General features: G+C 44.8%; 1 protein-coding gene across 2 annotated transcripts; it reads left to right on the top strand.

Annotated features, from left to right (window-relative positions):
* The first annotated feature begins 354 nt into the window (after window positions 1-354).
* On the top strand, window positions 355-15,500 carry LOC127336165 (probable LRR receptor-like serine/threonine-protein kinase At1g56140). 2 transcript variants are annotated; one of them, XM_051362948.2, is made up of 24 exons: window positions 355-487; window positions 9,089-9,281; window positions 9,373-9,444; window positions 9,534-9,605; window positions 9,711-9,782; window positions 9,906-9,977; window positions 10,100-10,171; window positions 10,253-10,324; window positions 10,923-10,994; window positions 11,089-11,163; window positions 11,267-11,341; window positions 11,451-11,522; window positions 11,615-11,680; window positions 11,781-11,840; window positions 12,174-12,218; window positions 12,324-12,388; window positions 12,489-12,868; window positions 12,948-13,146; window positions 13,368-13,529; window positions 13,619-13,737; window positions 14,009-14,219; window positions 14,306-14,537; window positions 14,620-14,767; window positions 14,860-15,500. In XM_051362948.2, exons 1-24 carry the CDS (start codon window positions 379-381, stop codon window positions 15,211-15,213), a joined length of 3,069 nt encoding a protein of 1,022 aa, XP_051218908.1. In that variant the 5' UTR covers window positions 355-378; the 3' UTR covers window positions 15,214-15,500. The 2 variants fall into 2 exon arrangements, with proteins under 2 accessions (XP_051218908.1, XP_051218909.1); XM_051362949.2 differs by lacking the exon at window positions 355-487 and adding an exon at window positions 8,369-8,573.
* The last annotated feature ends 940 nt before the right edge of the window (window positions 15,501-16,440 follow it).

Below are 16,440 nucleotides of genomic sequence, written 5' to 3'. Positions count from 1 at the left end.
CCTTAATCTAGTGGGGTTCCAGTCGGGAACAAGCAACAAGTTGGTTCTCGATCGTAACCTTGTACGGCTGGATGTGCCTGACTGGTGACCACATATGACGCATCCATGGATGCTCGTCAAGTCGTCATGCGATCAAGGCTGACTTTGCAGCGGCCATCCAGTTCCAACATCCGAGATTATAGTCATCCTTCCCTAAGACACACATGCTGGGCTCATCGAGGTGATCAAGTGGCCCTTAATCTAGCAGCCAAGTTGCCTCCAGGAGCGCCACTCTCCAATCTACTATACATACACACACGTCCCTTTCCGTGGTTTTATCTCCTCTCACCTCTCAGCTATCGCTATCTCAGAAGGGGGCCGATTTAGGGAGGAAGGGAGATGAGGCAGCTTCTCCATGGCGCGGCGCTCTCGCTGCTGCTGCTTGCGGCGGTTGCCAATGCTCAGCGGGCGGCGCCAAGGACAAGGAGAAGGACCGATCCAGCTGACGGTGAGCATGCTTACATTTCATCTTTCATGAATCTCAGCTGTTGGTTTCCCGTTCTCTTCGTTGCTCAAAACTGATGGTGATGGGACCTGAATTGTCTTGAACCTTTGGCCTCCCCCCCCCCCCCCCCCCCCCTCTCTGTTGACTTCTTTCACCTAAATGGATCTCCAGCAAATTTTAATTCACTTCTAGCTCTTTCAAAAACTTAAAGAATTCTACAGCTTCTTTTCATTACACCATGTTGGATGACTTAACTGAAGTACATGATATGCCAGTTATGCTGGCTAGACTGAAATGACTTAGCCGTTTTTGGTCCCAAAATAGTCAGGTCACGCCACTTAGCTTGACTAGTTTGCAAAGATTTTAGACCATTTGAGATTGTTTTTGGACCCTCTGGGTAAGAAAACAGGTAGATCACGCCATTTGGTATACCTATATTGAAATTACTTAGTCATTTTTAGCATAAATTTCGAAAATACTTGTCAACCAAAGTGGCGTGACCTCCATTTCAATTAAGCTCGCTAACATGATGCGACTATAAGGGCCATAGAAGTTTTAAGTTTTGGGAGAAACCAAACGTGGTATGGAGTTTGTAGAAGTGCCATTAGGATCAAGAACACCTTCCATCAAATGATGCCGACAAAGCATGAAAAACTAGCTTCTCCTTAATATTTGCTATGTTCCATCAAATGCTGCGGAGAAAACCTGAGAAACTAGCTTCTCCTTAATATTTCCCTTTGTTTCATGGAAACTCCAGATGGAGACCGAGCTCCAAGGTACGTTTCATTCAAAAAAATCAAGGCACATATTTCAAAGTTTCAGAAAGTCTGGAAAAAAGATGTAGTTAATGGTGGATGCTATATCATCGCACAATTTTAATTTGAAATATTTTATTGTTTGCATGGCTACACAACAATAGCAAAAGTGGGGATCTGAGTATGGTTAAATAGTGCACATTTCAAAACTATAAAATTGTTAGATTTTTTTTTTGCCATTTCATGTAGCTTAAAATACAAAAAAAAAAAACTCATTAAGATTTTGACACTCATCAGATACAACATTGAGTACATTCAATCTTTTTAGAACTTTTAAAAAATATAAATATGATTTTCAAATGTTGAAAATAAAAACCCTAGAGCTCGACATCCATTTGTCCTGGTTTCGTTGCTTCCACAAATTTCATAATCTCGAACGAACTAGCACGTGATCTAGCTAGCCGTCATTCTAAAGAGCTCACTCCACATGCCTCAGCTCCAAAGTCAATATACAGAATGACTGTGATATTTTGGCGTTTGACTTTTAGCCCTCGGAGAGGTTAGGGCACTATAGAAAACCAAGCTTCTTGAGAAAACGGCTCCCGTCGCCTCCCCCATGGGCGACCGGGGCGTCCCCGTCCTCCCCACCCTCTCCCCCCTAGGAATGGCAACGGGTCTGCACCCGCGCGGAGATTGCCTTTTCTTCCCCGTCCCCGCGTTTATGAAATTCCCCCATCCCCATCCCCATTTCTCACCTTGGGGACTATTTTTCCCTGTCCCCATCACCCACCGGGTATAGCAGACCCACGGGTTCCCCACCCCCATCACAAATAGTAGACAAATCATGAAAATATCTCAGCAATTCAAGCTCAAAAATAACTTAATACGTGCAGACTGCAGAGTCACACAACCACACACTGACACACATAAGACATAACGAGTACTTATGTTTGACTCACATAGTTCACACGATGACACCACCGAATCACGTGATTACCAGAAGGTAAGCAAGCATTAGTGACGTGCGTAAATACGTGTTAGCTGAAATTAAGCAGGACAAGCTAAATTTGTGGGATATTACCGATACGTGCGGGGCTCCGCGGGGTTCGGGTATGGGACTGCTAGAACACCCCCCGCCCCGCTTTCTCCATCGGGGAGCATGTCTTGCCGTTAATACCCCCATGGGGATAAGTTAGATACCACACCCGGCCCCTAATAGAGGAAAACCCCGTCGGGTTTCGGGTAAACGGTCCCCGTTGCCATCCCTACTCCCCCCTCCTCCCTCCTTCCCCCGCGGTGCTGGCGGCGGTGGTTTCCTTCGCTCCCGTGCGCTTGGGAGGCCCGACGGGGCGGGCTTGACCAGACGGCGTTGGAGGGCGCCGGCTCCGGCCCAGGCCAGCGAAGATCCCGCCGTGGCTGGCGGCGAGTCGAGCGGTCGCGGCGGTGGTGCCCTCCGCCTCGTCAGCCGGAGCTCCTGCGTCCCCTGGTGGCGGCGGCCGATCTGGGCCCGCGGGCCTAGATCTGGGCCTGGTGGGCCCGATCGTCTTGGGTTGTTCTCTGTTGGTGTGCTGCACGCAGAGACCTCCTCGACCACCATCCGTCGCGGCTGGTGTCGTGCTCGGACTAGACCGGCGGCGCTGGTTTTGGCGATCTGCCCGCTCGGGCTTGTCGGAGCTCGGTTGAGCTTCCGGCGGTGGGGCATCATTGGGGTGACATCCCGCCGTTCTGGAGTCGCTGGGGCGACGTCCTTGCTAGCTATCTGGGACGAGGTTCTTGGGCCGGCTCAGTACTGGAGCTACTCCGGTGGCTGCGGTCTGTTCTCCCTCCGACCAATTTGGTCGTGCTTGTGCAGGTGTGTTCGCGCGCTGGGGATGGTGGACATCGTGGTGCCGCCAATCTTGGGTCTTGGACGTCTAGATCTGGGTCTGGCCGAAACCTCTACCAGCCAGCACGTGTTTCCTGCGGATGAGTCGAGTTTGGGTTAGCTCATAGTGTGACTTAGGTTGGAGGCGCGGCGGTGATCTTCGCCTTGTTCGCTCTATGTCCTCGCGACGGCGTCCGGAATTTCTATATAGGTTCGGACCTCGGCGAAAGAAGCGCATGGCTCTGGCCTGTGCCGGCGACGGCGTCACCTGCAGGTGTCGTTCCCTTGTTGAAGGCGTCCCGATGATGGCCCTCCTGTTCGAAATGATGGATTCCATCCCTCCGCGTCAATCTGCTCCTCTTGGAGGCCTCACTTCGTGTAGCTTCTTTGGTAGTGTCTTGTGGAGCACCGTGTGTCCTCTCGCTGGTGTCTCAGCCCTCCTGCAACGTTGGCCTGGCTTGTTTTACACGGTTTGTTGCGGTAGCTGATTTCCTTCCTAGCGCCTTGGGGGGCTTTGCTAGGTCGGCGTCTGGTCGTAGCTCTTGCCGGTGTGCCTATCCCAATGCTAGGGGATGATGTTGTGTGTTTGGTCCGGACCTAGCCCGAGCTCCATGGGTGGTGGTTCTCGGGTCTGGGTGAAAAGTTTGCAGGTCCTTCTCTGCCGACGACGATGACACATTCTTGTGCCATTCACCTTCTTGGAGGCGTCGCCGCAAGACCCTCCCTCCTTTGGTTCCTCAAGCTCTTCATAGATCAATGGCGTTTCAGCTTGCTTTTCTGTGTTGTCTTTTATTGTGGTTTGGGTTGTGCGCTTTGCGCGTGTGTATTGTAACTCTTGGTGTAACTTCTAGCCAGTTGTTGGGTTCGTTAATTCAAAGCCGGACTCATTTCGAGCCTTCCGTCTAAAAAAAACTTTTGGCCCTCCTCACATAAGAACTGATATCGCTGGCGAGCTCCTGTTGTTTCTAGGCCGTTGGATGTCATCGGTCTTTTCATCTTTTTGACTCGGTTATTTCTCTCCGAGCAGCGGCGCTGAAACACTATTATTCTTTAAAGCTAATTAGTATTATAATCGGTTTAGTTCTCAAGTGATGTCATGCCATGATTAATTTTATCTTATCATTTTAGATTAAGTGAACCTTTATTTACCGTATCAATATTTCTCAGTTGTAATCCACTTGTAAGTAAAACAAATCATGCAATTGAGAAAATCTCACTTGCAAGTAAAAATTCTTAGTGATAACATATTTTTTATGTAATCTATTTTTGTTTCAGTTATAACCCATTCGTAACTCAAAAAAATCTAAGTTACTCACGTAGCACGAATCACGATGCAAATCTAACGGCCGGTAACCTACAAAGTCATAGTTCAATTCTCGGCGAACTAATAATTAGTAGCAAAACCAAATTATTTAACACAAGATTTGATCGAATGAAGCATGTCATATAACCTCTAAAAGGTGGTAATCTCTTATAACTATAAAACGAGTAAACCGTGGATGAGTTCGAGCAAGCCCCATGCCTCCACTACCTCCACGGCGCTATCCTCTATCCGTTGCTTATTTTTGCGCGTGGTTTCTCTGGCAAAACCTGAAACAGTCCATCACACGTCTGAAATGTCGGCTGTCTTGCATCGTCAAGGCGCCATCCATGTCATGCAAGCACCCGTCTGTCTCAGTTATTAACCACGAAAAGAAGTCAGCCAAGATCATTCATGTCTAAACAAGAACTCGTCCAAGACACGCACGCACAGGAAAAAGTAAAAGAAAAAAAATTAATGAGCCAGGATAAGTCTAAAGAATTATTTTAATAAACAAAAGTAATGGTTTCTGTGCCAACAGGCTTATTGACAGTACCCTTTCTAGAGAATATCAATAAATTCCAAAATCCATTTCGCCGCCCAGTAGCTACGACCGTTTTTTTAATTGGTACTGCAGTAGCTCTTTGGTTGGGTATTGGAGCAACATTACCCATTGATAAATCTTTAACTTTAGGCCTTTTTTATTTTGTGATTTATTCAACCGTAAAGTAACGGAAATTCAATTCGGCTCCCGGGTGCGTATGCTCCCTCTACCAAAAAATCATATTTTAAAATGTCAAAAAATTTGAACAAAATTTGTTACATGTACATCTCCATATTATATGAATGTTTGTCAAGTTTCACGAAAAACCAATTTTTTTGTGATCTATGTAAAAAGGAGAAAGTTTATCTTGTGAAAAGCATTATTTTTAGCACTAAATTTTTTCTTTTTTACACACGTCACATGATAAGTCGATTTTTTTATGAAACAACTTTGTGAGCGTGTAGCAGGTAAAGATGTACGTGAGGATTTTTTGTTTCAATTTTTTTGAAATTTAAAACATGTGTAAGATGCATTTCAAAATATAGGGACCATATGCACCCATGTTTCAAAACACCACTCCCAGATACTGCAATAATGAAATTCAAAAGTAATAATGTAACAATAACTTGAATAAATAAATAAATATTAACCTTTCAAATATAGTATTATAATTAAAAAATTAAATTTTAATTCTTTTAATATTTTTTTTGCCAAACCTAAAACCTGAAAATTTGAAAATCTAAAAATTGGTTAACTATGGTTAAGTAATAGTAATCTTTATGCAGATGCAATTATTAATTTCAAGTTTAAAAATATAAAATACTGAATTTCTGGCAAAAATTAAAATCTTCCTACTTTCATATTTTCCTTTGGAATTTTGAGAATCTAAAAATTGGCTAACCGGGTAAATCCTGGTGGATTCGGATGTAACTTTCTCTCACGATCATTTTGATATATTATACTTTTTTTTCCGAAGTCATACACAAAAGTTAATGCTGTTTTACCTTTTTTCTAAACTTTTTTTGCAAAAAAAGTTGAAACTCAAATTTATTAATTTTCGGTGATAGTAGGTTGCATAACATACACGAATCTCAAAAGATTTTATTTTTGAATTTTGCGTGGGGAGCCAAAAACCCTAGAAATCCATTAGTCCCGGTTGGTAAAGCGAACCAGGACTAAAGGTTAATCCCGGTTGGTAAAGCGAACCGGGACTAAAGGTGGTAGACCTTTAGTCCCGGTTGGTAATACCAATCGGAACTAAAGTCTTTTGCCCCGGAGGCAGCCCGCCGCCACCCCTTTAGTCCCGGTTCGTAATACCAACCGGGACTAAAGGTTCCAAACGAACCGGGAGTAAAGGCTTTCTAGGTTGAACCGAGACCAATGCCCCCCATTAATCTCGGTTCGTTTTTAAACCGGAACTAAAGCTCCCAGGGGTGCTGGACGACGGCCTTGTATTCTACTAGTGTCTCAGTAGATCGGCCTTCTTCTCCACATCCGGCCTCCCCCGTAACCACCGTCGGCCGGACCGCCGTCCACCTGCCGCTTGGTCGGCGCTGCAGCTGCGTTGCCCCGCCCTGCCCCAAGCTTCCCCCTCCGCCGGTCCACTGCCGCCCCGACCATCCCTCTAAGCCCCGTCATCTTCTTCTCTAGCGCCGACACACCACACCCCGCACCCTAAATCGTAAGATCCATCCTCGCCATCGCTGTCTCCGACGCGGCCAGCCACACCGTCACCCGCTCCGGCTCGGCGGACGTTCCCCGCCCCGTCCCTCCTCCCGCTCGACGTGCTCAAGGTAGAAGACGACGCACAAATTTTGATATGATTCAACGGCTGCAGATTCTACTGAGCTCTAACCTAAATCTCAGTTTACTTAGAATTAGCAAAACCGATATTCTTTTGTGGGTGGTCAAACATGAAACAGTCCGTCCGTACAAGTTTCTCTAAACCATTCTTTCAAGCGTACGGATGTAAGTTTGAAATGTCGGCAGTCTGGCATCCGTCCATATTATGGCAGCACCAGTCTGTCTCAGCTAACCGCGAGAAGGAGTCAACCAAGTTCCTTTCCATGTCTAACGAAGAACTCGTCATAGACACGCACGCGCAGGGAAAGCAATTTCGCTACGAGGATATATAAGCAAGGATAATATTCTTCTTCCGCGGCGTGCTAGGCGAATTGTCAAAGCTGTACGTCGGTGCAGCTTGGCAAGCTTCCTTCCTCCCCATCATGTTTGCAACGGTCGCGTCGGGGCATGTGGGACCGGTGACGGCGGCTACCATCCAATTCCAATCCAACATCCCGAAGCTATAGTCATTTTATAACGTGAGCCACACGTGGTGGATCAACTAGCTAATCAAGTGGCCCTTAATCTAGTTGCTCCACTTGTGGTTGTGGGAATGAAAAATCAAGTTGGGTCTTAACATTGTACTAGGGTGGCTGCACCTGGCTTGCTACATGAATCAATCGACCATCGACTTTTTTTTAAAAAAAATGATTCATATTTTTACAACTATACCCCTCTTCATATTTTTAATGTTAAATATGGCCCCTCTGAAATTGATTGTTTAAATATTTGGCGGAAAGTGGAAAAAGTGACACATGACACTTCCGGCCATAGAGGGTGGTGGGATGGATCTTTTCGCCATCCTCAATGGTCGGAAGTGTCTATACGTTGGCCGCACTAGCTCATCTCATCGTCACTCATCTCTCAAACAAAAGAAAAAGGGTATATCTAGGGCTCAATTAAGTGAGAGTTACAACTCTCAGTAACATTCTTCTCCACCTTTGGCTTCCCCCGCAACCACCATCGGTCGAACCGCCATCCACCCCTGCCTGTGGCTGTCGCGCTGCCGCGCACCTCGCCGCCCGCCCTAAGCTACCCCCTCCACCGGTCCACCATCCCTCTAAGCCTCACCCCTTCTTCTCTGGCACCGACACCCTGGACCCGCACTCTAAACCCTAATGTCCATCCTCGCCTACGCCATCACAACTTCGCCTCGGTGGACGTTTCCCTGCCCCTCCCTCTGCCCTCCTCCCGCTCGGTGTGTGCAAGGTAGAAGACGGTACACGAATCTTGGCGCGATTTCAACGACTGCAGATTTTGCTGAGCTCTATGGTAAATCTGAGTTTAATGAGAATTAGCAAAACCGAAAGAAGAAACTTTCTTCAACCACTCCGAGTGGTGGGATGTACTTCCCGCCACCTCATTTGGCGGGATGACACGTTCACATTTTTCACTTTAGCCTGTATATTTTTACAATTGATTTTAGGGAGGATATATTTAGCATTGACAATATGTAGAAGGGTATATGTTAGGAATATCATTGACCATTGTAGTCGTCGCCGTGTGAGCATGCCTCCGGGAGCCCCACCATACTCATGTCCCTTTCCCAAGTTTCTTCTTATTGTCCCGCTCTCATCGTTCACCCCACCACACCCCTCTCCCCTCTCCGAGTACACAGGAGGCCGAGATATCCTAAGCTAGAGCAAGACCGAGTTACAAACAGAACAACTGAGCAAGGGAGGGAGGGGAGATGAGGCGGTTCCTCCATGGAGCGGCGCTCTCGCTGCTGCTTCTTGCAGCGGTTGCCCATGCTCAACAGACGGCGAGGACCGATCCCGGCGACGGTGAGCATGCTCGACTTCGTCTTTCCTGAATCTCAAGTGCTCGTTTCGCCAAGCTGTTCGTTGATGTACCATCGGCAGCTAGTTTTCGCTGCCCGTGATCAATTACCCAGTGATTCGCCTCAGCTTTGCTATCTTCTCCGATCAACTGCTGCTGATGAAAAGCCAGCAGAGGCTCTCTGTTTTGTATGCATGCTACTCTGCTTGTTTCTCCTGAATTTTCATTCCATCGTCTCCCTCCTCGGCTCGATCCCAATTCCCCATGATCTGCAAGAGTATGAACGCATGATCTTGCCGTTCCAACAAACCAGCGTGTTCCGGATGTCTCCGTCGGAAGGTCAATCCAGCCATCGACGCACGTCGACGTCTCTGTTTTGACATTTGCTCCTCCGGGCAGAAAGTCAGAAACCATGTCCGGTTTCATTTGGCGGTTTTTCTTCTAGTGCTTTTCGTCCGTCGGATCCCCATCGGACGGTTGGGTGGGCGTCTGTTTTTGACCCGGCTCTCTTGTCTCGCAGCGGCGGCGCTGAACGCGGTGTTCGCCAAGCTCGGCAAGAAGGCGTTGTCGACATGGAACATCAGCGGCGACCCCTGCACCGGCGCCGCCACGGACAACACCAACATCGACAACAACCCGCCCTTCAACCCGGCCATCAAGTGCGAACGCTGCACCGGCACCGGCAACACCTCCGTCTGCCGCATCACAAGGCTGTAAGTGCCGCCAGTGTACTCGCTCTCCCCTCCGCGCCCATAGGGTGTTCGACGGAATGCCACATCTGACGACGAGACACTTGTCATGCAGGAAAATATACGCCTTGGACGCCATCGGACCGATACCGGAAGAGCTGTGGAACCTCACTGCCCTCACCAATCTGTATGGGCTCGAAACCGAAACTCTGTTCCACTCTCCTGCACCAAGTCCCGATTTATCATTGTATTGTATCTGATTCGATGTTGTTTCAGGGATTTGGGGCAAAATTACTTAACAGGACCTTTATCATCGCTCATCGGGGGTTTGACTGCTATGCAGTACATGTGAGATTCACAACTCTAATCATGATTTCGTGAGATGAGATGAACACATATTACTTTCGAATTCTTTGCATTTAATCTCACGCTTTCTCTCTTTGGACAAATAAGGTCTCTTGGCATCAACGCGCTATCTGGACCTGTACCAAAGGAGCTCGGGAACCTTACAAATCTTGTATCACTGTAAGGATTTTTTGTAACTACAAATTTAGAGTTAAATTCTTTTTCAATGGTAACTATTCTGATAGGCTTCATGTTTTTTTTACAACATACATGTTTAACCTCAAGTTTTTGGTGTATTTACAGGAGCATTAGCTCAAACAACTTTAGCGGCTCGCTTCCTTCGGAACTGGGAAACCTGCCAAAACTTGAGCAACTGTATGTATTTACTGAATTCTCGAGAATCAGTTTTTCTTCTGCCAAGCTAGTTGTCTTTTCGCATGGACTAGTCAGTTGCACGTCTAATTTGTATTGTTTCTCTACTTCTCAATCAATAACAGGTACATTGACAGTGCTGGCCTTACTGGTCCACTACCATCCTCGCTTTCCAGGCTCACGAATATGAAAACACTGTATGTCTATACTCAACGTGTTGTTGACATTATAATGTTCCACACCATTCAATCTTATGTACTTTTCTCCTCTATGTTTAGGTGGGCGTCAGATAATGATTTTACTGGGCTAATACCTGATTATATTGGGAGCTGGACTAATTTAACAGACCTGTAAGATTGCTTCTGATCTCAGTCATAGTAATTCTCTAAAAAATTAAATTGCTGCAAATAATATGGGATATGTTGTTTACACGTTTCAGTGAATATTTTTTGCAAGGAGCTTTGAAAGATACCTGTGCAGTTTTCTGTAGTTATTTGCAAGCTAAGCTTTTTTTTTTTTTTTTTTTTTTGAGGAACATATACAAGCTAAGCTTTAGATTGTGCAAAACATAAGTAGGTGTGGAAGTTGGAGATTCAGTTAAAATAAATAACTGCTTTTGTCCCAGAGATATCATTTTTGGTCCTAGAGCCTTTATTGACCACGCTGATCTCTGTATGTGGCATCTTACAAAACATTGCATCCTCCTTCCCCCACTATCCAAACTTATGGCTGCTAGTTTCAGATAGAGTGATGTATCAGTAAGTATTGAATCACTAGAAATACCCTGTATTTTCTTCTATAATAAGTTGTACTTCTAGGTTCTAGCTGCATAGATTCGCTTTCTTTTGATGTCGGAAGGATAGATCTCTCTCCTCTTTTACTACTAGGTTGCTCCATCCATCGAGAAGGGGATTCTTTCAATGACTAACTTGAGCTATGGAATTGTAGGAGGTTTCAAGGCAATTCTTTTCAAGGTCCGCTTCCAGCTACTCTTTCCAATCTTGGCCAGTTGACAAGCTTGTAAGTTCCTATTACCAGTGATAAGAGCCAAGTATCATTCTTAAATGTCAAGGTTGCAGCAGATAAAATTTAATAATATACTTCTGTTGTGCAGACGAATCGGTGATATAGTAAATGGAAGTTCTTCTTCACTGGCATTCATCACTAATATGACATCTTTGACCACCCTGTATGCATTACTTGTTATTCAGTTATTGGCTCAAATTACAGTTCCAATTTGTTGTAATTCATCGACTTGTTATCCTAAAACTTGTATTATGTTCTTTTTGCAGGGTTTTGAGGAACTGTAGGATATCTGATAGGCTTGTATCAATAGACTTTTCGAACTTCACGAAATTAAGTTTATTGTAAGCATTTTATTTCGACAGCCAAGTGCCATTTGTGCAAGATACGTAAGTGCATTGCTATGGATTGCATATTGGTGTATGACATCTTTCCCGTCTTTCTTTTTTACAGGGACTTGAGTTTCAACAATATCACAGGCCAAGTACCACAAACTTTGTTTAACCTGAGCTCACTGAACTTCTTGTATGGACTCTCTTGACTGCAAAGCATATTTCTGTGGAAGGAAAACTTTCATCATTCTTCTCGCTAATCTTTATAAATTTTGTTGTGACTAGATTTCTTGGGAACAATAGCCTTTCAGGAAGCCTTCCAAGCTCAATAGGATCTTCACTTAAAAATTTGTATGCAATGTGGTTCAGTTTTATTTACAGTATTTACATAATAAAAGCATGGAGATGTTTATTTAATTTCTAATGGTGCTTTCATATTCTTATTATGTAGAGATTTTTCTTACAATCAGCTATCAGGAAGCGTTCCTTCTTGGGCTAGAAATTCACAGTTGTAAGTTCCAAGTTACGAAACTCCCATTACTGGCTGAACCAATCCGCCCAAGTAAGGCTTATTAGGCTTATAGTGTACACATGAAATAAGTAAGAATCATATTTGATAAATATGAAAGTCTGTTTTTGTGCATCTGTCTTAAGCGTTTATAAAATTGTGTAGGATGCCTATTGTTTGGGAAGTTAGACATTAATCTTACAGCCTGGCACTAATCGAGCCAGTTATTTAAGCCTCACTAAAGTTGTCTTATTTAAGCTATATCAAATAAACCCTAAATATGCTGTGAAGTATGAACAGTGCATTCTAATTGTTGCTTATTATTCATTCTCTTAGGAATCTGGTGAGCAACAATTTCACTGCGGACAGTTCCAGCAACAGGTTTGTCCATACTTTAATAATATCTTCTCAAGACCCGAATAGATAGCTAGTAAGTTCTCTCAGCTTGTATTTTGTGTTCAAAATGTCAGTCTATTACATTTGCAGTGTCTTACCTACGGGGTGGACGTGCCTTCAGCGTGATACACCATGTTTTCTTGGTTCTCCACAGTGTGAGGCTTCTGCGTTTGCAATTTTAAGCATATGCCTACTTGAGGAACTGTAAGCCTGCAAAAACTAATAGAACTATTAAATAATTTAACTTGCTTGCAGCTTCTTCCTTTGCTGTGGACTCTGGTAGTGTTCGATCCATATCAGGCTCAGATGGTTCTTTGTATGAACCTGATGATGCCAGTCTTGGACCTGCGTCATATTATGTTACAGGAGCACCAACATGGGGTGTTAGCAATGTTGGAAGGTTCATGGATGCATCAAATGGAAGTTATATAATCTACAGTTCGCAGCAGTTTCAGAATACACTAGATACAGAACTGTTCCGGAATGCAAGGATGTCGCCGTCGTCTTTAAGATACTTTGGTATTGGACTTGAGAATGGAAACTATACAGTTACACTTCAATTTGCAGAGTTTGACTTCCCAGACACTCAATCTTGGAAGAGCCGAGGTAGAAGGGTTTTCGATATATATGTCCAGGTAGGTTCTCACTGGTAAGCGATAAGCAGTACTGTTAGCTTATCAGCCAGTCATATTTTCGTTCTTCTTGTTTGTATAGGGTGAGCGTAAGGAGCAGAACTTTGACATAAAGAAGGCGGCAGGAGGGAAATCTTACACTGCAGTTAGGAAGCAGTACACTGTTCCTGTTACCAAGAACTTTCTTGAGATTCATCTCTTCTGGGCTGGAAAGGGCACTTGCTGCATTCCTGATCAAGGATACTACGGGCCTGCAATATCAGCTTTGAGTGCAACGCCAAGTACTCCCCTTAACTTGAAATAATTAATGATTTTAATTCTGACTACCAGTCCATGCTGATGCTATCCTGAGCAGTTGCAAATAAAAGCAAACGAAAATACTAGAGCATTAATATAAAATGAGGGTTGATACTATACAGATAGTAGAACCTTTAATTCAACCTCACTTGAAATATATTGACTCTGTTGACATCATATTTCTAACAAGTGAACTTTCTGTCAGATTTCACCCCTACAGTACGTAGTGCTGCGGCAAAGAAGAAAGGTAGTAAAACAGGTGTGATTGTGGGAGTTGTAGTTGGTGTGGCAGTTTTAGGATTGGCAGCACTTGCCGGAATCATTTTTTGGATACAGAAAAGGCGAAAACTATCACTGGAGCAAGAAGGTATGGGATATACTAGGATCAATTTGTATTCTAACTGAGGAAAGGAGTAGTCGAAGTAAGTTTTTTATATCTTTTGTGATGTCTTGCAGAGTTGTACAGTATTGTGGGAAGACCTAATGTCCTCAGTTATAGTGAACTGAGGTCAGCTACTGAAAATTTCAGTTCTAATAACCTTCTTGGTCAAGGAGGATATGGGTCGGTCTATAAGGTCAGTTCATTCTGTACTTATAGTCTTGAATTTCCTTAAAAAAAAAATTTCTGGAAGGAGCTTCCGGTAAGCTAGTAGTATAAGTAAACATTATAGAACTTTAAAAGACAAACCTGTTTATACGGGTTGTATTTTTGTATTATTTGTTCTGCATGTACATGTCCATAAAATTTCTAAAATGAAGCGGGGATCTATTTCATTGTCTTTAGAGTGAATAGTGATAGTTTGTTACCTGAAACTTCCATTGCTGAAAAGTGTCATCTTTTTGCAGGGAAAGTTAACTGATGGTAGGTTTGTGGCAGTGAAGCAGCTGTCTGAAGCATCTCGTCAGGGGAAAAAAGAATTCGCGACGGAAATAGAAACTATATCTCGAGTGCAACATCGTAATCTCGTGAAGCTGTATGGTTGCTGCCTTGAGGGCAATAAGCCATTGCTGGTTTATGAGTACTTGGAGAATGGAAGCCTGGACCGTGCTCTGTTTGGTACAAATTCTGTTGATTGACGCAGCTGCATATCTACAAATTCAGGCTTAGTATAGACAACTAAAAACTTAAACCTACATTTGCAGGAAAGGGGAGTGCACACTTAGACTGGCCAACACGTTTTGAGATATGCTTAGGCGTTGCAAGAGGTCTGGCTTATCTTCATGAAGAATCTGCCATACGTGTTGTGCACAGGGACATAAAGGCCAGCAATATCTTACTTGATGCCAATCTCAATCCTAAGATCTCCGATTTTGGGCTTGCAAAACTTTATGATGATCAGGAGACACATGTCAGCACGAAAGTTGCTGGCACATTGTAAGTGCATTTCCATCTTGCTAATCTTTACGTTTGTTTTCTATAGGTATTGCTAACGACGATTTTCCTCTCATTTGTCAAGTGGTTATCTCGCACCTGAGTATGCCATGAGAGGCCATATGACAGAGAAGGTTGATGTGTTTGCGTTTGGCGTTGTGGTGTTGGAGACTTTAGCTGGAAGGCCTAATTATTACACTAAGGACGAAGACAAGGTTTATATATTTGAATGGGTAAGCGCCAGGAGGAACTCTAGGCTCTAGTGATCTTTTTGTTTTTGGTTTAAAGGTCATTTCCCAGAATAAAACATGATCGATGCTTTCAGGTCTGGGAACTTTACGAGGACAACCGCCCTCTGGACATGCTCGACCCGAGGCTCGAGGAGTTCAACAGCGAGGAGGTGCTCCGGGCCATCAAAGTGGCACTCGTCTGCACCCAGGGCTCGCCCCACCAGCGCCCGCCCATGTCGAGGGTGGTGGCGATGCTGACGGGCGACGTCGAGGCCCCTGACGTGGTGACCAAGCCCAGCTACATCACGGAGTGGCAGATCAAGGGTGGCGGCGACACCAGCTACATGAGCTCTGACGTCAGCGGGCAGTCAAGCTCGGCGCCGAGGGCCCCCGACTCGGCGCGTGGCTCGTCTCAGATCATGAGCTCTGCCCTCTACGAAGGCCGTTGATATGATTATCGTGGCCGGTCGATCGGTCCATGGCGGCTTCTTGTGCCGCAGATTTGTTGAGAATGGTGTCGGTGCAGTCAGTTTTTGCGGAAGTGTACATTTGATTTCATTTGCTAGGGTTCATAGTTGCATTGGCGGTGTAACTAGCACTCTAGTAGTTAGGAGTATCAGGTAAAGAGCTGTATGTGTATTATTTGGTCTCTTTGGACGCGCATAAGATTTTGCAAAAAATTGGCTTTTGAATCTGAATTTTGAAGAAGGCGAAACACGTGCCTGCTTGTGAAGAATGTCTATCTAGTGATGCCGATAAGGCACTTTTCTTTAAGCAGTTTATTTCTAGATTTTGGAGTGGACCATAAGAAGGTGATGGCTACTTGGTCTCCACACTGACCTCTCGACTCCTTTTCAAGGAAACAGAGCTGAGTGTCAGGATCCCGATGGGAATTGGGGTGGAGATTCAAACAGGGATGCGGAAAATAAGGGGAGAACTGATAAATTGCTGTAATAACTAGCTAATAATAAAGGAAGAACAGAGATAACAAGGAAGACATAATAAGAGTTTTCATTATCGCGCCGCCCATCCACCCTCTCTCCCAGGTTATATAGAGTCCCCGGGGAGCCGCGATTGTTCCAGGATTCGAATTCAAACACGCACAGGTTTCAAAAAGGGAATTTAAATTACAGCCGTCGGATTACATCGAAGGGGTACGCCTCATCCCGGCCGTCCGTTACTAACCAACAGCAAGGTTCTTGACAATACTCCCGCGACGAACTCCAGACTTCAAGGCTGGAATGTTGGGAAGGTTGCTTGGATGAATTTGGCGTCCTCCCAGGTTGCTTCCTCCGGTGACAAGTTTTCCCAATGAATCAACCACTGTGGAACCGGAATATCATAGTCGCCTGCACTTCTGGGAACTTGACGATACTGTAAAACTGCAAGTGGAGCAATTTTGATCTTCCCATCAGGTGTTACCAGAGGCAAGGTGGGATTGGGAACTGCCTTGGGACCGATGTGTTTCTTCAACTGATTCACATGGAATACATCATGGATTAGTGTTCCCTCTGGCAGCTGTAGCTTGTATGCTTGCTTCCCAACTTTCTGGAGTACTCTGAAAGGGCCATAATATTTTGATGAGAGCTTGAGTGAATTCCTCAATCCCAATGCAGTTTCTCGATAAGGTTGCATCTTGAGATAGACCATGTCACCAATCTCGAAGGTTCTCTCTG

Source organism: Lolium perenne, chromosome 2 (genome assembly GCF_019359855.2).
Source record: "Lolium perenne isolate Kyuss_39 chromosome 2, Kyuss_2.0, whole genome shotgun sequence".
Classification (NCBI taxonomy): domain Eukaryota; kingdom Viridiplantae; phylum Streptophyta; class Magnoliopsida; order Poales; family Poaceae; genus Lolium; species Lolium perenne.
The sequence above is the reverse complement of the archived record's forward strand: the minus strand, read 5'-3'. Positions and strand labels throughout refer to the sequence as shown.